The sequence below is a fragment of the Miniopterus natalensis genome, chromosome 8 (assembly GCF_054644295.1).
Source record: "Miniopterus natalensis isolate mMinNat1 chromosome 8, mMinNat1.hap1, whole genome shotgun sequence".
Classification (NCBI taxonomy): Eukaryota; Metazoa; Chordata; class Mammalia; order Chiroptera; family Miniopteridae; genus Miniopterus; species Miniopterus natalensis.
In genome coordinates this window covers 33675647-33702857 of record NC_142088.1, presented here as the reverse complement: position 1 = coordinate 33702857, position 27211 = coordinate 33675647, and the positions used below count along the sequence as shown (strand labels likewise).

The following is a 27211-nucleotide window of genomic DNA, read 5'->3' as shown; positions in this document are numbered from 1 at the left end:
TTCCTTTGTTTTTTTTCCTCTTTTAAACCCTAGACAAAATTCTAGGGTCCTATAAACATCAGCTTAGAAAAAAGGTCATACTGCAGAGCTCAAGAAATGAGAGACTTCTAAGTCAAAGGGGAAAAATGCTAAACCAACTGCTCCTTGATTTTTAATGCCCTGCCTTACCTGTTCCTCCTCCCTGCCCCCCAAATTAATTAAGAGAATTTACTCTATTACATCTCATAGTTATTTTAAGTTTTCTTTATAAAATGCCATGAGTTTTGCCACTTATTATACATACCGCCAGAAATTCTTTAAGACGATCTTCAATGCTTCCTTTGTGAATTGTAAACAAAGCTGCAGCGATCTGGTTGATGGCTTTGGCCAAGCAATGAATGTTGTTGCAGTGCCCTGAGAAAGTGCAAACAGGGTTTGTGGTTTCTGTGTGACCCCCCCAAACATCAAGTAAGACACAGAAGGCAGGTCTTGAATGATTTCACAATCTACATAAAGAATGGCGTGAATAAAAATCAGGTTGGGGCATAACCTGCTTTACTCTTCTTTCACTTTCATTAAGGACTAGTGCTTTTAAAAGTAGTGTAGCAAGAGAGAGCAACAAATGATTATGTCTATATTAAACAAGCAAATTTTCAAAAACCCCTAAAAGAAATCTCACATCAGTTTTAAAATGTCTTAGACACTTAAAAAAAGGAAATGCTTAGCTGCTTACAAACATTTTCTTATCCAATGCTTAAAAGAATTCTAAGAGTTGGATACTCCCTCCACTCCCTCACCACACATCCCCTGCCACACACACATTCAAGCACTCATAGGCTCACATAAACACATTTCCTATATCAGGAAATTGGGGCTTAGAAAAAGAAAACTGGACTATTCACGGTTACACAGCTAGTAAGTGGCAGAACTTAACCCACATTTTATTATGAAAGAACATTAATTACTTGAAAAGCACTTATCATATCAAAACTCATAACTTTTCCATTGCCAAAATAATTTTAAAACACTATTACCTTCTATAGCAGGGCTATACTGGGACATCACATTACTGGCCAGTGTTGGCAAAGAAACTGCCACAAAGACCATGAGGAGGCAGGCAATTTTATATTCTTCTTCTGGACTTATGTTTTCTAAGAGAGAAAAATTAAAAATAAAACCAAGGTATTTCTTCCAGATTAGTTATGATTATCTAAACCAAAAAAGGCAATTTTTAATTTTTGTATAAGGTACTTTACTTTGCCTCTACACAACTGATCACGGTTTTGTTACAAGAAATACAGAATAAATATAAATAATATACATTACTATTGGCTATTATCAATTCCTCAGGCATATTTCAAGACTTCTAATATTTTTCTTTTTTTAATCTGTAAGATTACAGAGCAAGAGATATAATTAGGATAATTGGAACCCTAAATTTCCTTATTGAATAATGATAAAATTATTTTATAAGACAATTCTATTTACTACAGTTTAGAAAATTTATTATCTTATAAATTTCTTTTCTTTTTGGTCTAAAATAGATATGAATATAATTTGAAACTTACTATTTAAAAGATATAAATGTGCAAAGTAGACTGGATTTCCAACCTCTCCACTTTAGAAGACAGAAGGAACCAGTCATATATGAAAATAACATTGCCCTAAAGCTTTTAAGATATAACCCTTTCTAATATATTTATTGTAATGTGAACTAAAATTGTGGGTTATCTAGTACCTGGGAGCTTCTACTGACCCTGCTATTCACCACCACATATAACTAAGAACTGAACACAGGAGCCAGAAAGTATTTTTAAAATTTGGTTGATTATGAAAAATATAGCTATAGCAAATTAAGTAACAGTAATAATTATCCATGTTGACTACAATTAGCATAGTGCATGAATGATGAAACATAAAGCAATGTTAAATAAAAAAAAAACCTGATGAACTCAAACACCGTGCTACATGCAAAGGGCTAGGGGAGGGGATTTTAGTACCAGAAACAGATGAAATGTTATTTACTTTGTAGATAAACCTAGAAATTAGGGATCTAGAGCATTCTGGGTACTATATTTCAAAGGGCTGGCCTTAAAATCTTTTAAATGTTTAATAGTATATAAAATAATGCACAGACTCTATGGTTAGTAGCTCTAGCCCAATTAAAAAAGGACACCCTAGGTATCATCTAGACCATCTCCATCAGCATACAAATAAAGATAGGCATAAATCTTTATTCTTCCCACCTCGAAAAATCTTTCTCTTGATTTTATTCCTGCCTCCAACTACTATAATTTTATTTCTTTGCTCTCTTTTACAGTAAAATTCTTTGAGAGTTTGAATGCTTTTCTCCTATTCTCTCTTAGGCCCTTGCTCATCAGTGCTCTGCCCTGGAAACTCCACTGACACTGCTCCTGTCGGCATCGTCCATTAATTCTACACAGTTGATCGTTCCTTTTCCACTTTCCTGGAAGCTACTGTCTCCTGGTTTTTCTTATCCTTCACTGGTTCTTCCTTCTCTGTCTTTTTCAGTAGTTCCTCCTCTTTTCTCTGAGCTCTTAAAGTTGAGAGTGTCCCAGTGCTCAGACCCTATCTGCTTCACTTATGCATCTGCTACACTAAATGGATTTAGTAATCTCATCCAGTTTTAAGGCTTAAATGACCTAATCTGTATGATGACTGTGCTGTAACATAAGCTCCAGAATACAGGAATCTGTCTTTTCTGCACTGACTTAGTCTACCTACCAAAGAAAGGAAAAAGCTTGACATGAAGTAGGCATTTGAATAGATAAGTATCACATCTATATCTGTGTTGTCCTGGTAATTTTATCTAAGACTATTACATATTTACTAATGCATTTTACCTGATTTTTGTGAAGAGAGAGCTACAACCAGGGCGGGATCAATCTCGCAAGGTAATCCAGCAGCTGATGATAACTCATACACATTCATTGCAACCTGAGAAAAATATATAAGAATTAGAGTAAGAAATATCCTAACAAGTTTCTGAGAAATCTCGCTTTAGCAAGAAAAGATATGTTGTTTAGAGTCTACCTATAAGAACACAAGAGAATTTTGAAAACCTGCCTGAAGCAGGAGCTACAGCACAACTAAGCTATGCTGAACAGATGATTCAGTACTTTGTGATGTGCCGTTAGTTGCAACTTCCTAGTGTAGCCAAATAAAACTTGTATACTTTATGTGGCAAATTCCAGCAAAATCATTCTTAGGTTATTATTTTCCTTGCACGAATAGATGCAAAATATCAAGCCGAGAGAGAGGAATAAATGAACAAAAGTGAATCAAAAGTGCTGGATTTATGTTTATGCCCATATGTGTTGAGTGAGAAATTATAAGCTGGATTTCAAAAGCAGAAACAGCAGGATTTTCGGGTAGAATAAATTAGCGGACAAAACAGATAAATGTGAGAATGCACAGATCTGGTTACCACACAGGATACGCATGAAGACGGGTGGAGTTAAGAAAGAGAACAGAGCGAGAGAAGGATGGGACACGCGGTATATCTAGCCTCAAATCTGGGAAAAGACTTGAGTGTCACACAAGAGTTTAGGCAACTTTTTTCAGTCAGTGCTTTTCAAAATGTGCGAAACTGAAAGCAATGATTCCAAGAAACATAAAAGCTTAAAAGGCATGGATAGGAGCTGACATGTCACTTATTAGATGTGTCACCTCTGGTTAATCATTACTGGCATTAGACCAGTGGTTGGACTTTATGATCAATAAATTTTCAAAACAAAAATTGCAAACTCATTTAAGACTACCAACTGTCTATCTTATATTTATTAATTAAAAACAGGATATTTAAAAAATTAAAATTTATAGCCTACAATTAACATTCTTTAGTGAGATTTTTTTAAACATCAATTTAAAAAACAGAATGAATTTATCTCTATTTAAAACAAAACAACTCTAATTTTACTGTCTCATCTTCCTCATTCTGCTCATGACCATGTATAAACAGCTATCAGTTTAAGGAAAAAAAGATCAGTATCAACCCATTTTACATTGCTACAGGTGATCAAGGAAGATTAACTTTCAAAATGCCTGCTTAGTATTTTGGTGCTGAGCTCACAAAGGTGCATTTTCAAAGGCAAGCATGCTAACTAATCACTCTAAAATAGAAACTTTACTGTGATTTAGGACTTATTAAATTTTACTTCATATATAACTTAAATATTTCATTTTAGAAACTGTATAATACAAACAAAAGTTTTATTACCTTCATATCAGTTTCTCTTGGAATGTGATCCTTGAAATCTTCAATTGAACTTACAAGGAAAGGAATGTGGTAGGACAAGACCTAGGCAGGACAGCAAAAAAGAGCACAGCATTATTATTAAATGTTGACCTCTAAATTTATGAACTACTACCACTGGTTACTTCCAGTTTCCATAGAAATTATTTTACTTTATATGCTGTCATGTAATTTTCTAAAGTACTAAGACACACAGAAATGAAATATATGTATTCAATGTCAAACTGAATATAGGCAAATGGAAAATGCTTTAATGAAGAGTAAAGTTGAAAACAGCTCAATATCCAGGCAAGTTACACCCCCTAAATTTCAATACCAAAACAAAAAATAAGTCTAAGTACTTTTAATTTCTATGTACTTTATTTTAGATAACTATGAAAACTGGAATTTTAATTCTATCACTGCCTACTAAACTTTTAATTTCTGGGAAATTACAAGGGATTACTTGATATAGGATATGTACTTATAGTGGTTTCTTACATCTCTAAGTGCTTCTTGTGCCAATGAGCGGAAGGATAGAATCACCCCAATTATTGTCATCCTCTTCAAGACACTGTCAACAGCTAAACGTGCAGGGAGGGGAGAAGAGAGGAAAAGAATGTGAATTGCATTCTTTCTTAACCTTGGAGAAAACTTAAGTGATAAAATTCCCAGGATAAAAAGTACAACTAATAGCAATTTAATTATAACAAGTGATTAAAAAGGCAAGTGTATTGAAAGCTGTTTAGATTTTTATGCAAAATATCTCATTTAAAAAATAACAAATGCCCAGTTGGAGTGGCTCAGTGGTTGAGCATCGACCCATGAACCAAGAGGTCACTGGTTTGATTCCCAGTCAGGGCACATGCCCGGGTGGCAGGCTCAATCCCCAGTAGGGGGCGTGCAGGAGGCTGCTGATCGATGATGTTTGTCTCTCATCAATGTTTCTATCTCTATCCCTCTTCCTTCCTCTAAAAAAATAAATAAAAACATAAATAAAAAATAACCAATTTTTTTTAATTTAATGCAGCTTAAGGCCAAACAAGACCCACCTTTACAAACTCTGATCTGCAAGATACAGCTATTAGATGTTGAATGTGATGACAGGAAGAATCAGGAAAGACTCTAATTTTCTTGTGTGAGTCACTATGTGGATGGCAAGGGAGGTAAGAAAACGGTCAATACAGAAAGAATACCAGTTTTTTTTCTCCTCACCAGTTTTTTTTGCACCTCCCATGAGAGGAAGATCCTCCCCATTCCAGAGACGTTGTGAAGTATCTGTGGGCCATAAGCCTAAAGATATCTAACAATGTTTCTCAAACTTTAGTGCAAATTAGCAATGTGATTCAGTAGGTCTGTGGTGGAACCTAATAATTTACATTCTTAACAAGCTCCTAGGTGATGCCGTTGCTTGCTTCTGGTTCACAAACCACACTCTGAGAACCCCTGGTCAAACCAGTGCTCGGTGTTAAACATCTGGCTCATCAGAGTCAAGGCTGAAGATGAATATTTAAGACACGGTGACAAATAAGACTGGATACATTTCCTCAATAGGACTGTAGAACAATGGCTTAAAAAAAGGTAGAGGTAAAAGTACTGGCAAATGAAGAAAATAAAAATAAATACAGAGAACAAGAGAGCCCTGGCTGGGCCGTTTAGTCAGGTGGCGCATCCTCCGGTACACCAAAAGGTTGTGGGTTTGATACCCGGTTGGCACATGTACAGGAGGCAACCGATCGACGTGTGTGTGTGTGTGTGTGTGTGTGTGTGTGTGTGTGTGTGTGTGTGTCTAAAAATCAAAAGAAACATATCTTGGGTAAGGATTAAAAAATTTTGTTTTTTAAAAAAAATTAGAAGAGAAACACTTCAGAGAAATCAAGTAGAATAAGAGTGAGGAAGGAGGTGTTGCAAATGGGAAAGGAGCCGTGTCACAGTACATTGTGAGCAGGGAACTGGGAACACGAAACCATGAGTACGAGCTAGCAACACGAAGAGTGACAGGAGGCACCAAGGCAGGCTTAACAACAGATATAAGTAGTGTCTTTTCACTCATAGTACCTGGCTTCCAGGAAGCAGAATACTTTCGGGACCAGGAAAATTGCTTAGGATGATGAATGTAGCAGAAAGTCGGGAGGATGAGAGTACAGAGGAGAAAGCAATGAAAATCACTAACCAAATTTTATAGTTAAGAATGAATAAGTAAGTAAATTTTCAATGAGCTAAAACCAAAAGTTTAATAGGAGTGAAGGAATGGGAGAGCTAGAAGACATGACTTTGGTCTGAGACTGTAGTTTCAAATTAAAGATTTTACCAGTGCAACAGTTTCAGGTGATAATAACATCCAAAGTACTGCCAAAGTAAAGGTCTTTAAAGGCAACTTGTAAGTCTGTAGATGGTGGCAAGGTTAGGGCAAAAGTGAGTGGAATTAATTTTAAAAAGGAAAAAGTTACTACAGGAAAACTACAAAATAAAAGTCTAGAATAGTGAAACCAGTACAGTGATGAATTTAGTCCCAAAACACAATGTCAGAGAACAGGAAGCAAGAAGGGACATTATTAAATTTGCTCAGGTCACAGAGTCAGGAAGCCTAAAACTGAAAGTTAATTGCAGATGGCCTCCCAATTCAGAGCTGTTTTTAAATAAATATTTTCTTTTTAAGGGTATTTAAAGAAATATGTTTGTTAACTGTGAAAAACAGTTCCAAAAGTACATTGACTTCTAGATATGGGGTAAAGGAAGCACAAAGAGAGAGGTCAGAGACAAAAGAGAGTATTCTGAAAAACAGTTCAACTGAAAGAGGACCGTTCTCTGTTTCCCTCAATAAACCACTTATGGGCAGGTATTTTTTTCCAAATCACAAAAAAGAGTTAATAAATTCTATTTAGAGACAAATTAGATATATATGGGTATTAAGACGACAATTTACCTTTTAATTTTGGCCAGTCTCACAGGTCATGAATCGCTATCATTATACACAAAATTCAAGTAAAGAGAATCTAGATAAAGGATTATAAATTTTATTTTGAAAACCTAAAAATTCTCCTTGAAATTTTAACAAATTCTGTTTTGTTTCAATTCCACAAACAGGAGAGCTAAACTAACAGTAGTAGACAGGCATTGAACAGTGCAGTGGCTTAGTTGGTTCTAACCAGATGATACCATCAAATGCTGTTTATTAACAGAACATTAACTAGGGTTAAGGCTAGTTGGGTGGTCAAATAAATATTAAAAAATGGGAGAAACATGAAAATACAAAAATGTTAAGAATGAACAAAAAGACTAGAAAATACAAGCATATAGTAAAGCAATGAACAAAAGAGATCAAGTAGATTTTTTATAATTTCCTGCTAAATATTTACTCACCCTCTTTCTTCCTATAATGCTACCAAGTCAGTCTTCTCTTTTTCATTTTTTATTTATTTTTTTAATTTTTTATTAAATACATCTTTATTGATTTGAGGGAGAGAGAGAGATAGAAACATCAATGATGAGAGAGAGAGTCACTGATCAAGCCCACAACCCGGGCATGTGCCCTGACTGGGAATCAAACCCCAATTGCCTGGATCCTAGGTCGATGCTCAACCACTGAGCGATGGCCGGCCGGGCTCTTTTTCATTTTTTAAAGTACCATACAGTAAACCTGACTTTTTCCCCCCTTTTAGTGTACAGCTCTAGGAAAAAAATATGTGTAGATTTGGGTTATCACCATCACCACTGTGGTGAACAGTTTCATCAACCCAAAACACTCACTCACTGCTTCCTGTTTGTAGTCCTGGCAACCACTGATCTGTTCTATAAGGCAAACTGTAGTGTAATTTTATGCTAATTTATACTTAATAAGTTCATATTTTTTAAAGCAAGATAAGATAGCTTAATAAAGTGACCTTCTAAATCATTTTATAGCTTTATAAACTTTTACATTGTAAAACATTTCAAAGAAAACTATCAAAGGCAAAGTATGTAAAACATATGAATGGCTTTAATTTTCTTAAAGATTAAGAAAATTTTTCTTTGGGAAAATACATCTACTGGTTTTCTCAAATACAAAAACTATTTTATTTGGAATGTCACTAACTTTTTAATATTTGGAAGGCTTTTAAATAAATCAATAAGAAATATGACTTTAAAATAATTTTTAATATAACTGAGTTCAAGTACAAAAAGTGAAAATAAAATTAATTCAAGTGCATCTAAAATAGTTACCTGGCTAAACATACTTTATTAAATATTTAAGATTCACTGTTATTTCACAATATACCTCCCATAAAGACTGTCAAAAAGACATTAAAAAGGATTTATTTTTTAAAGTTGTAGGCTCAGGTTTTCATGCAATGAATACTAGTTAGCAATAAAAAGGAACAAATTACTGATTCACTTAACACAGACAGGTGAACCTCAAAAACATGCTAAAGAAGTCAGACACAAAGAGTATGATTTCATTTATATGAACTTCTAGAACAGCAAATTTAATCTATAGTAATAGAAATCAGATAAGTCGTCTGGATTTGGGGCCTGGAGGTGAGAAACTGACTATAGAGGGACATGAGGAAACTTTCTGAGGTGATGAAACTGCTCTAAATCTTAATTATGGTAATGCTTATATAGATACATACATTTGTCAAAATCCACCACACAGTTCACTTAAATGTGTGCATTTTATTATATGTAAATTATACCTCAATCAAGTTGATTTTCAGAAAGTGATAGACTCAAAAGTTATTTCTCCTTTACTCTAAATTAATATAAATTTACTGTATTAAATTTAATGGGTTCATGGATTAACGGATAATAATATTCATTAAATACTTTGACACATGGTACAAAGAGTATGGTTAAAAAAAATTATGAAACAGGTATTTAAAGATCCTTTGACTGAAAAATTTTCCAGTTCTCTTCGTAAGCTAAAGAGTACTATTCATAATTTACTACTATCTTTATGTTTATAAATTTTGAGCAAAAGCTAATGCTTATAAAAAGTATCGTAAGTTACTCACATGATAATCTTTTAAAGAGTGCAGCCATCTGGTCTGGTTTGTCAAAGCTGGTCCTCATTTGTGTTAGCACATCAACATTCTCCACCACAAGTTTCTAAAAAAAAGAAAGATCCAGGTCAAGAATAGACCTCCTTGCGTTAATGTGATAAGAGGATGCTTGGAAATTACAATCTAGCATGTAGGAAATACAATTCATGAAATCCAGATGCTCCATGCTATGTATTTTTGCTGCTGTTGTTTTAATAAAGGAATCTTAAAATTATTTACAGAGGCTTAATGTTTTCTTCAGTTTGCAAGTTCAGGAAGCGAGGAGTTCAAGAAAAAAGCAATAAAGATAAGTAGTAGGATAAAGGATTTTCTTATCCTTAGACACACAGATCAGTATCAATAATAAATAGCAGACACAGAAGTGGATATAGAGAGCGATAAATTCCACCAAAACAACAACAAAAAACTTGCTCAAGTTAAAGCTGACCAAAGATAGCCTCAAGTTCATTGCTAGATATATACAATCAGAAACAGAATAACTTGTTAGGGTATGGTACCACTTCATAGGGTTTATGATAAAGTAGTATTATCCAACACAAATTATCAAATGGAAGTGTCAACTATGTACCTTCTGTTTCACGGACCATCAAGAAAAGGAAAGAGAATAGAAAGAAGGGATATAAAATAAGGGAAGGGAGTGAAGGGTAACTATTCAAGAAAAGTATATCTCATTAAACAATGTTTTTCTTAAAAGAGTGGAAAAGTAATTTAGTTTAAAAATTACTAAGACAAACGTAACTGATTTTAATCTGGGAGAAATAATAAATATATGTATTTGGAAAGCTTGGATATATATATTTGAAATATGCAGGGATAAAGCCTAGATTTGGATATATGTAATTCTAAACACATATATCCAGGCTTCATCCCTGCATATTTCAATTTAGCAGGTTTAGCTGCAAAGGTATAGTAAGCATACTGTTAAAGTAACATAGTGGTTTTGTTATAAGCCGAAGGATAATAACACCTGATTTAAGGGGAGCATAAAAAACTGTACAGAAAATCTATAAAACTCATTTTTCCTATACTAGCAAGAATTTGGTTTAGGTTACTTGATACTACTTCAGATTATTTCTCTTTATGCTCCCAACCAAATGTTCTGCTTCAGTCACATTTATTTGCTAAATTCAACTTGTATAGTCTGATTAGACTGCCTGTTCTCTCTGGGCCAATTCAATACTTATCCCATTCTAAAACTTGATTCAACCAATAATATATGCTCAAACTACATGCCCAATCCTGACAGTGCTCATGTACCTTGAATATCATGTGTCAGTCAAAGACACCAATGAATTTTAAATACACCATTATCCCATGTGCCATTAAGAAAAAAAACCCCTGCCAATTAAACTGAAATGTTTTCTACTCATCTGACTATAAGACACAATTTCAGAAATATAGGATAAATGTGTATTAGAATCAGTAAATTATAGTATTTGATAGTAAGACTATTGTAATCATTTTTAAGCTTCTGTACTAGGCAATTTACAAACAACCCCATTTACTCTGATCCAAATAAGGAAGAGGGTATTCCAATTTTACAACCGAGAACCTAAGGCTCAGAGAAGTTAGAACTTGACCAAAGTTGCAAAGATATTAAGTAGCAAAATTCTGAATCTGAATATAGGTATGTCTGATTTAAAAATTCATCCCCCTACCCCCGGGCGAGTGTGACTCAGTGGTTGGAACATCGGCCTGCCCACCAGAGTCTCAGGTTCGATTCCTGGTCAAGGGCCAGTGTGGGAGGCAACCAGTCAATGTGTCTCCCTAACATTGAAGTGTGTGTCTCTCTCCCCCCCCCTTCCCTCCCTCCCTTACAGTCTCTCTGAAAAGCAATGGGAAAAATGCCCTCATGTGAGGATTAACCAAAAAAATAAAAATAAAAAAATCCATCCCCTTAATACCTAAGAAATGGTTCCCAATCTTAACCCTACACCAGAATGATCTAGAGAATTTATCTAAAACACATATTGCTGAGTCCCAGCCCCATATGTTCTGATATAGCAGGTCTGAGATAGAACCAAAAATGGTGCATTTTTAACAAATTCCAAGGTAATGGTGTTGCTGATGATCTGGGGAAAATTCTTTAAAAACCATTAACCTAGCCCTGGCTGGTGTGGCTCAGTTGGTTGGGCATCATCCCATGCACCAAAAGGTTGCTGGCTCAATTCCCCGTCAGGGCACATGCCTGGGGTTGCAGACTCGATTCTTAGGAGGAGGCATGCAGGAGGCAGCCAACTGATGTTTTGCTCTCACATCGATGTTTCTCCCTCTCTCCCCGTTTCCCTTCCTCTCTAAAAATCAATAAAAAAAATCTTAAAAAAACACACACACCACCATTAACCTAAAGCACTTAACACATTACTCTTAAAAAAAAAAAAATCAATTATGTCTCCTCTTGAAAGTACAATTTGTATATTTAAATTTTTTTCTTTTAAAGCCATTGATTAATATCACTGATGAATGAACTGAAAGCTGGAAGTAATACTAAAATAAAACGAACTGAGACAAATCACGTGAAACCAATCAAGAATACTAAAAAAAAAGTTTCCTCTTAAAAACAAAGTTAAAAGTCTTGACACAATTCATATTTCAATTTCCTGCTCCATCTGAAAAAAAAAAAAATCTTCTAGGGCTCCGTGAAGAACTAAAAGAACCAATCTGTAAAATGCCAAAACAATTCTTTTGGCAGGACTGGAAGAATAAATTGACTCAACGGGCGCAACCCCAAATAAAATACCCCAAGAATTTTAGTAGGAAAGACGACTGGTTGTTTTCTTCTCCAGAAAGTAATAAACATGTTTTACCACAAGTACACATGCATAGTGTTGACTATGTCTGACACATGATTTATTCACAACCATTAAATATAAAGAAGCTCTCCTTTTTATATTAGCACACAACTTTACTGTTTGAGACAAAAAGGTCCTCAGCTAAAAAAGAAACTAAAACAATTAAAGCCATCCTTAAGATGAAGATGTAGGCACATAATATTTTGTTTATATCAATTTAGAAAATAAAAACTAAGAAGTTAAAGAATAATTTAAAAAACATTTTTAATCCCCCTAAAAACCTTTTATTCACTAATTTCAGAAAGACTAAAATGCTATTAGAGAGATAATCATGCTCTAATGTAAAATGTGGGCTACAATGTCTTCAGAGGGATATTTGATAATATAAGACAAAATTTCAATGTTCATATCCTTTGATATACTTTCAGAAACCTTCCTAAAGAAATGCTCAAATAAGTATGTAAACTAGGTTGGAAGTGCTGTTAAATATAGAGAGTTCTCTCTCTCTCCCTCTTCAGCAATTTTGCCAGGAGACAACCCAGAATTGCCTGAAGTAGAGTATCTATAGCACGGTCCTAATGTTCAGAGGATAACCTTCCCACAGAGACAACTCTGGGTGGCAGAGCTCACACCAGACAACTGAAAGACCTGCAGCATCTAGGCCCCGCACGTGTGCTGAAGCTGCAGTAGTGGCACAAGTAAGGGAGGGACGGAGAGGGTGAGTGAGTGTGTGTGTGTGTGTGTGTGTGTGTGTGTGTGTGACATCAAAAGTTTTTAAACATGTGAACTGTGATCTTGTCAAAGGCAGTCTCTGCATCTTAATGTAAGAATGAGGACCAATCAAAAATTACTATTTAGCTCTGGCCAGGTAGCTCAGTTGCTTAGAGCGCACTCCCCACAGGTCAAGGTTGCAGGTTCAATCCTGGTCAGGGCACATACAAGAATCAACCAATGGATGCATAAATAAGTGGAACAACAAATCAATGTTTCTCTCTCTCTCTCTCAAATCAATAATTAAATTTTTTTTAAGAATTACTATTTACATATTTAGAGTTCAACATAACTAGAGATTATTCACCTAGGAAAATGGAATGTATGTTCCTGCATCAGATAAGGGTGGGTTAGATAACTACTTAGATCCCTTCCATTTCTAAACACAGTATAGCACCACACAAGTCTCAGCTCTGGAACTAGACAGACTATATAGGTTCAAGCTTTAGTTTCACCACTAAACATGTGAGTCTGGACAAGTTACTTAATCATTCTTGGTCTTTCCTAATTTGTAAAATAGGGACAATTCCAGTTTCAATGACCTAAAGGAGTTAATAACACATGTTAAAAGTTTCTAAAAGTCTTGGAACAAAGTAAAAAGCCGAGAAAGATAGGTATTTTTATTTATGCATCCAACAAATATTTACCAACCACACAATGTGTTGAAACTAATTTAGCATCAAGGTTTTAAGAGAATTAAATAAAGTTTTACTCTAGTGAGAGTGGCATTAGCAAATACATGCCAAGGGAGATTACAAGTAAGATACACATAAAGCTGGATAAAGAGAATAAAAAGTGATGCTTGTTATTTAAAAAAGTGTGGCCAAGGAAGGATATCCTGACTCTTGCCATCTATTTCATTCACTCAGCAAAATATTATTAACCTTGCAAGAATTGATTTATCCTATATATTTGCTCAATTTTTCAGGAAATCAGATTACTATTTGTAGAACAGAACAAAACAAAGATGCTATTAAAAGACCATGCTAGTGCTATAATTTCATTTGTATCTGAGAACTTTCATGTCAGGTTAAAGTAATTAAATTCTAGGTTTGCTGCTCATTTTCTTGAAATGTTTTTCAGGATTTCATGTTTATATGCTAAAATTAATAAAGACTATATTACCTTAAGTTCAGCAACTTGTGATGAAATATGCCACATAAGGCTTTCACTTAGGAACTTCATACCATATGGGCCTAGCAGTTCTGATAATGACCTCATTTCTGAAAGAAAATGTAATTAATTTTATACTTTGACAGGGCAAATACTTTAAGAAAATGAACATTAACATACTGAAACAGTATATTACAGAAGCAAATTATTAATGCAAATATTCTGAGAAGTTTCTAGAGTAAAAAAAAAAGTAACACAAATACAAAGGTGTTATGATATAATGTATGATTATGAATATGACTGAATGAAAAGTAAAAAGAATCAAGGTTTCTTCACCCTCTAAAACATGCCATAGTATTATTCACCTGATATGTCAGAATATTCCTCTGCATTGAACGTTAATTCATTTTCTGTAGGTAAGTTGACAAATGCTTTCATTGCAGGGAAATAAGCTATATGACCATTGCTGACTTGTCTTAATAAAGTTTCCAAATACCTAAGGAGAAAGGTAAATTTATAACTAGGAGAAACTTTAAATTCAAAATTTATTATGGTATACATTCCTGCATATAATTAAGTTGACTGATAACACGAATGAGCACTTATCCATAAAAAAATAACTTTCCAAAGTAATTTATTAGAAATTTTACATTACTCCAAATTTCCAAATGTGTTCCTTACCAATTTGTGTATAGACTTGTGATGGTTGGCTCTCCATGACTGTCTAAATGTTGTGTTTGTTGAAGAAGAACATTATTAAATACTCTTGTAATATCAATTTGCACATAGTTTTCTATTGACTGCAGTACAGTCATGTATGCTCTTACACTTGTTAGAAGCTCTGATGGTTTTGCAATTTCTTGTGTGGCTTGATTATACATAGTCATTCCAACAATTGACCTGAGGCAAAAAAAGAGTAAGAAGAATTCTGACTTTTGCATTTACATAAATAGGCCATTCAACCTACTAATCTTTAATATCAAATAAGCAATAAAATTAATTTTAAATAAAATGTGTTACAAAACCAAGAAATTACTATCCTTATCTTCCAACGAAACAATCTAAAACAAGAATAACTACCTAAAAGCTACAATGAAATGGCAATGCAAGTGATTTAAAAAATTCTAAAGACATCAGTAATAAAAATGATTTAAAGATAAATTCCTTTGACATAATACATTGTAGCATGTACAATGGACTATTTTTCATAGCTTGAATTCATTTGGCACTGTTGTGTGCCAGTAGTTTTTTTAGATTTTATATATATTATATAATTCTCATATTTAATCACCCTACTATATAGCTATTTTTACTACCATTTCACAGATTTAAAAAACAACAACTAAGGCTCAGAACTCAAGTAAACTAACCAAAGTCACTTTGTTTGCAATTGGTGTGTACAGGGTTTGGCACCACATCTGCCTAAGTGCTCCCTCTCAACAAAATGTACTACAGTTAAAACAAGGCAACAAACAGAAAACTTTATTGCTCTTTAATCAATTATAGCACATAAAACACAGTTCTATTTAGTTTATATCCCAAGAAACTGGGTAAGCCTAAAAAAGAAACACAAATTTTGAAAATACTTTCCTACACGATCTTTTCCTACACGGGGCACCCCCATATTTCACCTTCGTTAAAACTAAGTATTAGATTTGTAAAGCTCTTAAACCTGTATTTGTAAGGACGAATACTTAAAAACAGACAAACCCCATTGCTAGAAAACAGTCCAAGAAGATCAACTCAAGATAAAAACACTATCCTTGCATATAGCTCCTAACTCCTAAGATTGTGCTACAGTGATCAACTAAAATCCACCAATGCAAGCTATACATGGTGGCACAAAAACCTTTCCCAGAAAAGTAAGTTTACAGCTTTGGCTTGATCCTGATCACTAAGGAGATAGATGTTTGGTAAAAAGAATATCCACTTCTCCATGGATTAATGGGTTAGACTACATATTTACAGAAGGAAAACATGGGAGCTATAAACTGAATCCTATCTTCTACCCACCACTCTATCACCCCCACCTAGTTAATAATAAATATGAGAGGGCATAATATCCCTTTGATCTAAATACTAGAGCATTCTGAGTTTTACTGTCAGGATGCCTGCCTTACTAATGGACAGCGAAAGACAGTCCTTGTTCAACACCAGATTCTTCTCTAGTAGACTGATGACAACATTCAATTTAATGCCCACTTATATATTCTCCTACTTTATTCTGTAATTGCAGAATTCTCACCATCTATCACTTTAAGCTTTATATCGTTTCATTACTAGTCATAGTACTAACACAATGTTAAGCATATGGTACAAAGTCTACTTATTAATGACTACAAAACTCTGAACAATCTTTGGCAAAATATTGTTTTATAAGCTGCTCTAAGGCCTTCAAGACAAACTTGTTAATGTAACTTTACAAAAAGGATTAGAAACATTTATAAAGTTGAAAGGTTTCTGACTTATCACAAGCAACATCATTTCAAAAAACATATATAACTTATAGAACTATAATTAGAACTGAGTGCCTCAAGAGTCTAGAATTCTACTGGCATTGCCCAGCCGGGCGTGGCTCAGTGGTTGAGCATCGACCTAGGATCCAGGTGATCAGGGTTCAATTCCCGGTCAGGGCACATGCCTGGGTTGTGGGCCTGATCCCTAGTCGGGGGCTTGCAGGAGGCTGCTGATTGGTGACTCTCTCATCATTGATGTTTCTATCTCTCTCTCTCCTTCTCCTTTCTTCTATCTGAAATCAATAAAAGATATTAAAAAAAAAAAAAAAAAATTCTACTGGCATTAATAGTACACATTTGAATCCAGAAAAGACTTAAGAGTTCTAGTCCTGAGATTTTTAAACATTTCCATGTGACCCCCCTATAAGATATGTATCCAGCATCACAACTCAGTATACATGTGTACATATATAACTGAAGTGTCATGACACAATATTTATACTTACTACATTCAATGCACTAATTTTTTTCTACTTCTTTCCTTTCTTTCCTCCCTCTTCTTTCTTTCTTCAACTGTTTATTACAACCTTCAAATCTGATTTTGTGACCCCACTGGATTGCCACCTGCCAGCTGAAATACAGTAATTTTCTCATTTTGCTTATAAGGAAGCTAGCCTTACTGGAATTAACTGGCTTGTCCAGTGTTATAACTAGTTAATAACGAGTATGGGACAAGAATCTGAGTAATTTAAGTAATTCCCAGTACACTATTTTCATACTTTCTAGGTCATTACTCTTTATATTACACCAATTCTACTAAGGCTCTTCCTTATAAAAGGAAACACTGTGTAGATATGAAGAATAAATATAAAAAACTCATTAAATGGACAAACAAAAATAGTTTATGTTCTTTCTTACTTAGTAAAGCGGATTTCCAGATGAGAAGTCAAATATTCTCGTGGGGTGAAGGTATGCTCCCAAACCACCATGTTTGGTACATAATTTATAGAGAAACACAACTCAGAAAGTGCAGTGTGCAATTTATCAAGGCTGAAAAAATATTAATAAACAGTAAACAAAATGTTCAACATTTTATCATAGCAATACAAAATTAATTTTATAAACATACCAGATCTTGTTTGAGGACAATAATTACAGAATTCCATCTCTCTCCTAAACTGAAAAAGTTCAAAATCTTTAAGGATATCCCTAACATGAGAGCAATTTTCTAGAGATAAGCAATATTCATTTATTTCTATCTTCAATGATAACTATATTGACTTAATACACAAGAAAAAGGTTATTCCACATTCATAAAGACAATCATTTCCAACTCCTGCTGTACTTTCTGTTGTAGAGGGAAAAAGTTTGTCTACAAAATGGCAAATAGCTTGCACAATTAGGAAGCAAGGAAGTAGGAGATTTTACTTTAAGCAAAAAAATATTCACCCATTATTGCCCACATATGCCTCCTCTCTAAGTAAACAAATAGCTCTAAATTCTATCTACTCTGATATATCCATTTTAAAATAATGGTATCAGCTATATATGACAACATACCAAAATAAAGTCTCAGATATCTGACTCTTAAATAAACTGAAAAGATTTCTTATAATGCACCCCTAAATTTTTAGACAGATTCCTGGCTTTCAGTATTCTCTAAAGAAAGACAAGACAGCATCATCTATTTTATATCTTTTCTTCAAAAACCCAAAATCTGTATTTTGAGATATAATAAGCACTAAATGGTTGATCAAGTTCACAAAGTTAAAAAAAATAAAATTAATGACTAGGAAATGGAGAATTTATAATTACTAGCATTTCCTCAGTACTAATGCCACACAAAAAATGGAAAAACCCATAACAAAAAGATATACAATAAAAGTAAATGGCTTACTTGGTCACTACCAGCCTGTTTTTCCGCATGCTCTCAACTCCAGGTTTTTCCCGTTCGGGTTCCCCTTTCTTCCCAGTTTGTTTTTTCGACTTCTTATTCACTGCTTGACTAATGGTTTTGGCACAATGCTTGGGCAGCAACTAAATTTAAAAAGAATGAAATCTTGTATTACACACCAACTTTGAAAACATTACCTATTCAAGTAAACCTTAACTGAACCCAGACTATGTAGGAAATATCATGCTAGCAAGACTATGTAGGAAATATCATGCTAGCACTAAGAACAGAAATATAAAGTATAGTTTACCTAGCATAGGGAGCCTAAGCTTAGTGGAAAACAGAAATAGGTAAATCTTGTATGAAGAAACACTTCATAGAGGCAGTTATATCAAGTCTGCAGTTTAAAGGATAAGTAATAACAGACTAGGCAATCAAAAACGAGAAAAAACATTTCCCTGGAAGGAAAATGGCTAAAAAGAACAAAACTATGTTAGGACATGATGTGTTCAGAATCTAGTGAGAATCACTAGGTGATGAAGCATAAGTGCAGGTAGGACAGAGAAGTTTGAACTATCAGGAAGGGACTTCAATGCTAACCTAGGGGGTGGGTTTTACACTGAAGTAATCCTAAAGACAGTGGAAATATTTTTAGTTATTTATTTAAATATATCTTTAGTGATTTCAGAGAGAGGAAAGGAGAGGGAGAGAGAGATAGAAACATTAATGATGAGAGAGTCATTGATCGGCTGCCTCCTGCACACCCCTGACTGGGGATTGAGCCCGCAACCAGGGCATGTGCCCTGACCAGAATCAAACCGTGATCTCCTGGATCCTAGGTCGATGCTCAACTGCTGAGCCACAACCGGCCAGGTCAGTGGAAATATTTTTGAAACTATCTAATAATGGAGCTCCACAACAAGAGGTAATGAGATTTACTAAGAGTCTGAGAATAAGAAAATGGAAATAAAAAAATAACTGGCTAATAGTTTTCTTGACTTCATACACAAATTTCCTATCTGTAAGAAAACATTTAAATTATTACCTGGTCACTGAGAGTACACTGTTCTGTGCAAATATCAGTGATAAGATTTCGAGCTTGTTTAGCCATTTCATCCAGGAACATATTACATAAGGAAAGACTGCGATCTCCAATATGATGCCGCTGTTAAAGCAGAATAATAATGGTCACCAAAACATAGTTTGAAACAAAACACTTTTTAAATAAACATGGAAAATAAGGTTAAAGTCTATTCTACAATGAGTTAGAGATTATTATGTTACTTTTTGTGCTAAATGTAAAATAATATAAAAGAATATAATACTTAAACACGCAAAATAACTTTTCCTAGATCTATCATGACACTTTAAAATGTATTTTATTTAAAATGCCCTTAAAAATTTTAAAGGGGATGTACTAGCCAGATACAATTAAGTATTGGTTCACTTTACTTAAGGAAACATTTCAAATTAAAGTTAGAACTCTGTTTAAGCAAATTCTGACTCCTGAAAGATAAAATATATCTCTTGCTATTACTTCTTCCTGAAAAAAGAACACTGAACTAGCATTGCTTCAAACTTACTAGAATAACTTATTTAAGATACAGATCTGATTCTACTACTCCCCTACAATGGCTGAGAAATACTGAGACTGGAAAACAAACTCAGTAAGGTTTCTTAACATATCACAATTCTCCCTATGATCTGTCCTCTGCCTATAGCTGCAGTGCTGAGAACATACTTTAGGAAAACAGCAGCAGAGGGATCACTTAGCAGACAATAACAATAACCCAGGCAAAAGATGAAGTGGCTTGTGCAGGGGGAGAAGAGGTAGGAGTTTGGATATATATAAAGATAGAGCCAAAGACAGAAAATGCCCCAAGGCTGGGGGTGAGGAAACATGTAGAAGATCAATAGTTCTCTTCTGTACATGTTACATTTCATATAGCTAAAAATACCTAAATTGCAGCAGGAAAAAAAAAAAATCTACAGCTAAAGGGAAAGGACTAGGCTGGAGATACAAATTTGGGAAGCAACAGTATATGGAAGATTTTTGTAATAAGACTGGAAAAAATGAGTAAACTACTATACTGGACAGTACACACAGAGCAACACAATTACCAGTTTTCCATTAGTACTGGATGTTATCATCTAGGGATCCTACTGACCCAGTAGAATGTAAGTTTCAAATTTAGTTCCAAAGATATTCTTTCTCAAATTTAAGTACTCCAGTTCAAAATGAGGCCTCAGCATTAAGCAGTTGTTCTGGAAGCTTTTTCTATAATGCCTCTGATCTAAATAAGCTCAATGGCTAAAACTAAAATATAAAGCCAGATTGCACTGAGAACTATGCACACTAACTCACTCTATCCTCACCCTGAGGTGAATTCCCTCAATGCTCCCAGAGTGCCTCATGTATATTCTACCATAGGACTGATCATCAGATCATCGATTTGTCAACAATAGAGATTATGTCTCTGCATCTTTTTATCACAGGATTTAACAGGCAGCTGGGAAATAACAGTCTTTAACAAATTAACTAAATGAAAAACAGAACAGTGCCACTTACTAGCTACAGGACTATAGGGAGGGGGGGAAAATAATCAGTCCACCAGAGACTTTCTTCACCTGTAAACTAAGAATGATTATCAGAAGTACTGTTGTCACTTTTTCACAGCAATCAAATGCAAAAAAAGATATGAGAATGCTGTACAAATTTTATGCTTCTATATAAACACATTATTAATTAATTGTTATAACTATTTAATAAGATTATCCTATTTAGAAATCATAACCTTACCAACTGGGAGGAAGAAACATTAAAATAAATGATATAAGTAGATAATGATATATATTATAATGATATAAATTACTATGAGAATATGTTAAAGAGGGACAAATTTTAACAGGAGGAATTTTAGAAATTTTTTGGAAGAGGTGGGATTTAAGCTGACCACTGAATAAAAGGTAAGAGTATAACAGGTAGAGATGCAATGAAATGAATTTTATAAACCAGGAAAAACCTATGAAAGGCTAAAATGTAGACAAGTAAATCAGTGTGGTTTGCATAAGGTGGGTTAGTTATAGCTCGTGGAAAGTATAAAAGAATGAAGGTAGAGTCCATCAATAGATGAGTGGATAAACAAAATGTGGTATATACATACAATGGATTATTATTCAGCTAATTCAGCCACAGAAAGTTCTGATATATGCTATAACATGGATAAGCCTTGTAACATTATGCTCAGTGAAATAAGCCAGAAACAAAAGGACAAACATTCTTATTCCACTTATATGAATGACCTAAAATAGGCAGATTTATAGAGACAGACAGGAGACTAGGGGATACCAAAGGTAGGAGGGATGAGGAATTATTGCTTAATGGTTCCAGAGTTTTGGCTTGCGGTAATGAAAGTTTTGGAAATGGATCGTGGTGATGATTGTACAACACTGTGAAGGTCACTAATGTCACTGAACTGTACATTTAAAAATAATTAAAATGGCACAGTTTTATGTTAGATATATATGTATTCTTTTAATCACAAAAAATTTTAAGGACAATGAAAAAGAATGGGGTAAAGATCAAATTTTAAATGCCTGGCTGAGAAATTTTTACTTTCTTCATATGCAGTGGAGAACCACTGATGAGTCTTTAAGAAGGAAAGAGGCACTCTGGTGGCATGGTACTAGATAGATTTAAAGGCAGGAAAATTATTCAGGAGTACATATAAAGAATATTGAAAATCTGAGCTACAACAGTGACAAAAGCAATGGAAAGTAGAGGATGGATTCAAGAAATGATACTACACAAATAAAATTAAGAGAATTTGATGGGTAATTTAAGGACAAAGATTATTGTGAGGAAAAAAATTAATAGTATATATTAGGTACATAAAGCTTGGGGAATATGAAATCTATTAAATCTAAAAACTCTATAAATCTATTAAAACTGGGTGTTAATATCCTCATAGTTATTAATCCTAAAAGCACTCTCTAATAAACTTCTGCAGGCTAATCTCTCTCTCAGAGTCTGCTGTTACCTAATACTTAAAAATATTAATAATGCTAATGCTATCTGTAAGTTTCTTTTCTACAAGTTCTATAGTTTTAAGTAAAGGGACTCAACACTAAGTTAGATTATAAAAAATACATTATTTAATTTTAATATATATTCATACCATATTTATACAGTGAAATTTGTTCCTTAAACATTAGAATACTAAGTACATTTCTGATAGATAATTGGCATCAGTAAAACTACTGATTAGATTATTTGATAACTCTGTGTGCCTACATGTCAGCGTATGTCTTACAAATGCCAGCAAGTCTAGATTTTACTATATTCATCGTATTGGCAAGTCAATAAAATTCCTCTTTGGCATGTTTATGTTTAGTCACTAATCTGTGCATTCAATTTTCAAGTCTTTTCAATGATAGTTTAAGAAGTAAGCATACAAAATCAATTACTGTATATAACTTTACCATAAATATTAATACCTGACCCACCACTTACTTTAATAAAGGTAATTTCAAGTGACCTTATGATATGTTCTTATACTTATTCATCTATCCAAATATATATATCTATTATATCTATATCAAATACCTATTCAAGCATTCTTCTGATTCTACATACAGATGCTAGAATTAGATGGGAAGCTAGATTAGACAATCATGACTTTGTGAGCATTTGGTCAGCTACATGCTTGGTTTAGTTTATTCTGCATTCCATATAAATCACAGTAGTACTCTGAAATTACCTCTTCTGGACACAGTTCATGTGTGCAACTCATAAAATGAGTGCAAAGTAGTGGAAATGCAATTGAGTATCTTGACTGAGAGGGTAACTCCAAACACTGTTGAAACATCTTCTCAAAAGCACGACTATAAAAACTATATAAAAAAATAAATTGAAAATTAGAATCAATTTTAATAGTTAAAAATTCTCATAATCTAGTAGCTTAATTTGATTTGAGTGAATGAAAGTTACCAATTGGTAGCATTATTCCTGTAAGAGAATAGATATTTTTCCAGAGTATCTCTCACATATCAATAATTGTTCCAGAGTAATAAAAATATTGCTTGTATAACATTACATTTTTTAAAAACTTAAAAAATAAACCGTATCTATAGTATATGAATATATGACATTCAAATCTCACATCATCAAATTTCAACAAAGTTAAGGCACAATTAAGTATAAGAAACACTATTATTTTATGTACCATTAAGAAAAAGAAACACTGCCAATTAAACAATGGCACACCACCAATTTTAAATTACTTCTAGATTTAAGAGATGTTAAGTGTAAAAGACTAAGTTGATAAAATACAGTACATTTTGGAATAGTAAGACAAACAGAAACAGTAAAGATATCTTTATTTTGGATGTGACAAACAAAATAAGAATGTGATTCTGAGAAAATAATTAAATGACTGAAAATTACAAATTTTAAACATGACTCCAATTGCCTTCACTTCTAAGAAAGGGAAGAGAACTTTCTAATTGCTGTATCCTTATTTTACAATAGGAACCTTTCTGTAACTCAAAAAATATGTAAACATGGGGAGAAAAAGGGACATCAGTAATATTTCAAACAAAAATAAAATAATTTAAATAATAAAATAAAATTTAAATTAGAAAAAAATTTTTTTTTGTGTAAACATAAAGTGTTCCATTTTCTTTCCAAGGAAGCCTTTGGGACAGACAATAATACACAGTTCCAAGTAACCTTAAAAATTCTTGTAAATTTGATATGTGATGTATTGTGTTTTATGAGTTACTTTAAGAGACACCTGATGCCTAGCCTGCTTGGTGGTTTGGATTTCTTCTGCAATACTGCTAAATAAAGTCACCCTAACTGCCAAAATCAGTGTGAACTGAGTTATTTTCCAAAATAAAGGCAACGAAAAGCTTTTCATAATGACAGCTATTCAGTACACAGGAACTACTATCATTAACAACTGGGATTATCACAGGATTTTAGAAATAAATGGACATACTAGGCTATTCCAATCAGCTTTCCTAAAGGAAAAGAGGCCAAAAAGCAGAAATAGTTGACACTGTATAGCTCTGGAGCAGAATACTTGAGTTTGAATCCCGGCCTCACGATCAAGTTCATACATTCATTCAAACATTACGTACCTACTATGTTAGACACTAAGGAAAGAAAACATGATCCTCCTTCAAAGGACTATATAATGAGGGAAAAAAGAAAGGGCAAAATTTATAAATTATTAAGTATAACTAAAGAGGCTATGATAGAAGCAAAGCAGAGTGGAGCACAATGCAGGGAGTAGTCACCACACCATCATAATATTAATGTCTAATTTAATATTAGAGAGTGAAATTAGTTGGTATTTTATTTCCAACATTTGCTCTACTTAACCCTAATCCACAGCTTTTTTTTTTTTTTGCTTAATCGAATGACAAAAGAGGAAGGGTCTTAAGCCAATTTGAAGCGACACAACTGTTTTCACCTCCTCAAAAAAAAAGTGTAAAAAATAAATTCACACCAGAAGAGCTGTTCTTTAAATAGAAAATTAAAAATAGACATGAAATCCCAAATTGGTGAACTTCTTTTTGTTAGCAAGTTGTCCACTATTCCCTTTATTCTTAAGAGTTTATTACTGACCTGTCTTAAGGACTGTATTAATAGTAAAAAACAAATCAAGAAAGATACCTTTGGATACTAAAAATCTCAAATTCTGATTTAAAGATAATTACAACATACCAAAATATGGAGAGATCTGATGTTTCCACCAACATTTCCACCAAGGAATCCACCATTTTTGTATGAAAAATTATTGTATTCATCATCTTTCCAAGTTCTCTGTGATCTGCAAGACTCAGCGAAGCCTTAGAGACACTAGTATATGCCTGCAAAAAACAAAAGTAGTTAAAGCACAGAACCAATGAATTTAGCCTTGTAATTCTACAGTTAGAAAAAAACACACCCACTATTGAAAAATAGTTTATCGTGACACTGTATCAGTAACACCACCTTTTAATAGTTCTCCATAATGACCTAAACTTGACATTCCTATCAAGAATTTCTTTAAATAAACTGAAATACTACTGCCCATAAAACAGAATCTAATATATGGGTAATTCATCTTGAACTCTAAAGGAATGGAAGTTACAGTATCACAAGTATAAAACAATTGTCATGTTAACCCTATCAAAAGAAAATTTCAGTCTCATTTGGGAGAAAACACACATAGGAAACAGTAAAATGAAAGGAAGTATTGCATGTCGATTCAGCAAGGTTTTAGAATATACTGAATGATTAAAAACTGGACAGTAAAATACACTGTAGTAATTGACAGACCCTAGGAAAAGCAATGAAGATGGTAAAATTTAGTTTACATTCACCAAAAAGATGATAGGGTTTAACCAAAACCATCAGGATAGATTTAAGGAAAAGAAATTCCACTGTAGTGATACCAATTCAGAGACCAGAATCTTCTCCAGGGATAGTGGGCATTCCAGAAGGGCAGAGAACAAGGATAGGAGGGGTACCCACAGAATAAATATTGTTCACTATGGCTAGTTTGAATGCAAAGAAGAGAAGGAAAATGGTGAAAGAAGAGTTTCAACCAGATCATGCAGATCCTGTATACCATGTTAAAGAATTTAAACATTCAGTGGTGAACCACTGAAGGTTCTGTGTGATGGCCAACTGTTGTTTCAGAAAGAATGCTTTAGGAAGGGGGGAAATGGAGAAGAGTGGGCAAAAATGGAACAGGAGACAGAGATGTTAGGAGGCAGTAGAGGCAATGATCCAGGCAAGATTATGAAGATCTGGTCTAGAGTGGTGGTCATTTACAAGAGTTTAATCTGAGTAATTACTAGATATGGTGGGCAAAAGAAAAACTGCGGGATGATGGTCAGGATTCCGGCTTTTGGGAGACACTCCTTCATGGATCTTATGTGTACCTAAACATCCTGCAGGATATGCCAAGAATGCAAGGCCTAGACTACTCATTATTCAGTACTCAGACCACTTCTCAGGTTGTACCTGCAGCTACCAAACTTGAAGAATGAGGTAATGCCTCCCTCTGGAACAAAGAGCAAGTAAGCTACGGCTGATGACAAAAGGAAGGGGTCTTCAAACTCGGTGTTCTCTGGCTGAAACAAGAGCCCACTGTATACAGAGCATTCATCTAGGTTCCCTGGCACCCCCCGTGGTACATGGAAACAAGGGAAGAATAATGCATTATGCTGCTGCCTGTGCACTGAATGATTAAGTCCTTTGTCCCTGATCCAGGAACCCCATGTCTCCTGAAAGTATCCCTGAAATAGTCAGGGACTAAATAATTATTACCTTGTAAGTAGGTACATAAGGATGGTCAACATTACTAATCACCACGGAAATGCAAATCAAAATCATGATGAGTTAATACCTCACACCTGTTAGAATGGCTATTATCAAAAACACAAGAGATACTGCCTCGAAAGGTAAGAGGGCTCTTACCTTTTAATACAGCATGGAGGGACCTGGAGAGTATTATGCTAAGCAAAATAAGCCAGTGAGACAAGTATCACATGAACTCACTTGTATGTGTAATATAATGAACAAAATAAACTGATGAACGATATAGATCCACAGACATGGAAGAATGGAACAGACTGACGAATCTCAGAGGGAAGTGAAGGAGGGGTTGGAAAAGATTAACCAAAGAATTTATATGCATATATGCATAACCCATGGACACAGACAATAGTGCAGTAGGCCTTGGGGGGGGAATAGGGGGGTTAAAGGGGGGGGAAAGGGGGACATCTGTAATATTTTCAATAAAGATAAATTTTAAAATAATAATAAAATAAAATTTTAGTAAAAAAACCACACAAGAGCTAAGGGTTGGTGAGGATGTGGAGAAATGGAAACCTGGTGCATTACTGGCGGG

The 27211-nt window shown here is 34.1% G+C and overlaps 1 protein-coding gene across 1 annotated transcript in view; it reads right to left on the bottom strand.

Moving 5' to 3' along the window:
* NCKAP1 (NCK associated protein 1) overlaps window positions 1-27211 on the bottom strand; it is a 75840-nt gene that overhangs the window by 2596 nt on the left and 46033 nt on the right. Inside the window, exons 16-29 of the mRNA XM_087819725.1 lie at window positions 25036-25181; window positions 23063-23195; window positions 19348-19467; window positions 18306-18445; window positions 17327-17458; window positions 14634-14852; window positions 14318-14448; window positions 13965-14062; window positions 9229-9322; window positions 4736-4818; window positions 4220-4300; window positions 2844-2937; window positions 1014-1130; window positions 284-393 (exon numbers count right to left, since the gene is read on the bottom strand). Of these exons, the coding sequence (XP_087675851.1) occupies window positions 284-393; window positions 1014-1130; window positions 2844-2937; window positions 4220-4300; window positions 4736-4818; window positions 9229-9322; window positions 13965-14062; window positions 14318-14448; window positions 14634-14852; window positions 17327-17458; window positions 18306-18445; window positions 19348-19467; window positions 23063-23195; window positions 25036-25181 (1698 nt within the window). The remainder of the gene's footprint in view (window positions 1-283; window positions 394-1013; window positions 1131-2843; window positions 2938-4219; window positions 4301-4735; window positions 4819-9228; window positions 9323-13964; window positions 14063-14317; window positions 14449-14633; window positions 14853-17326; window positions 17459-18305; window positions 18446-19347; window positions 19468-23062; window positions 23196-25035; window positions 25182-27211) is intronic.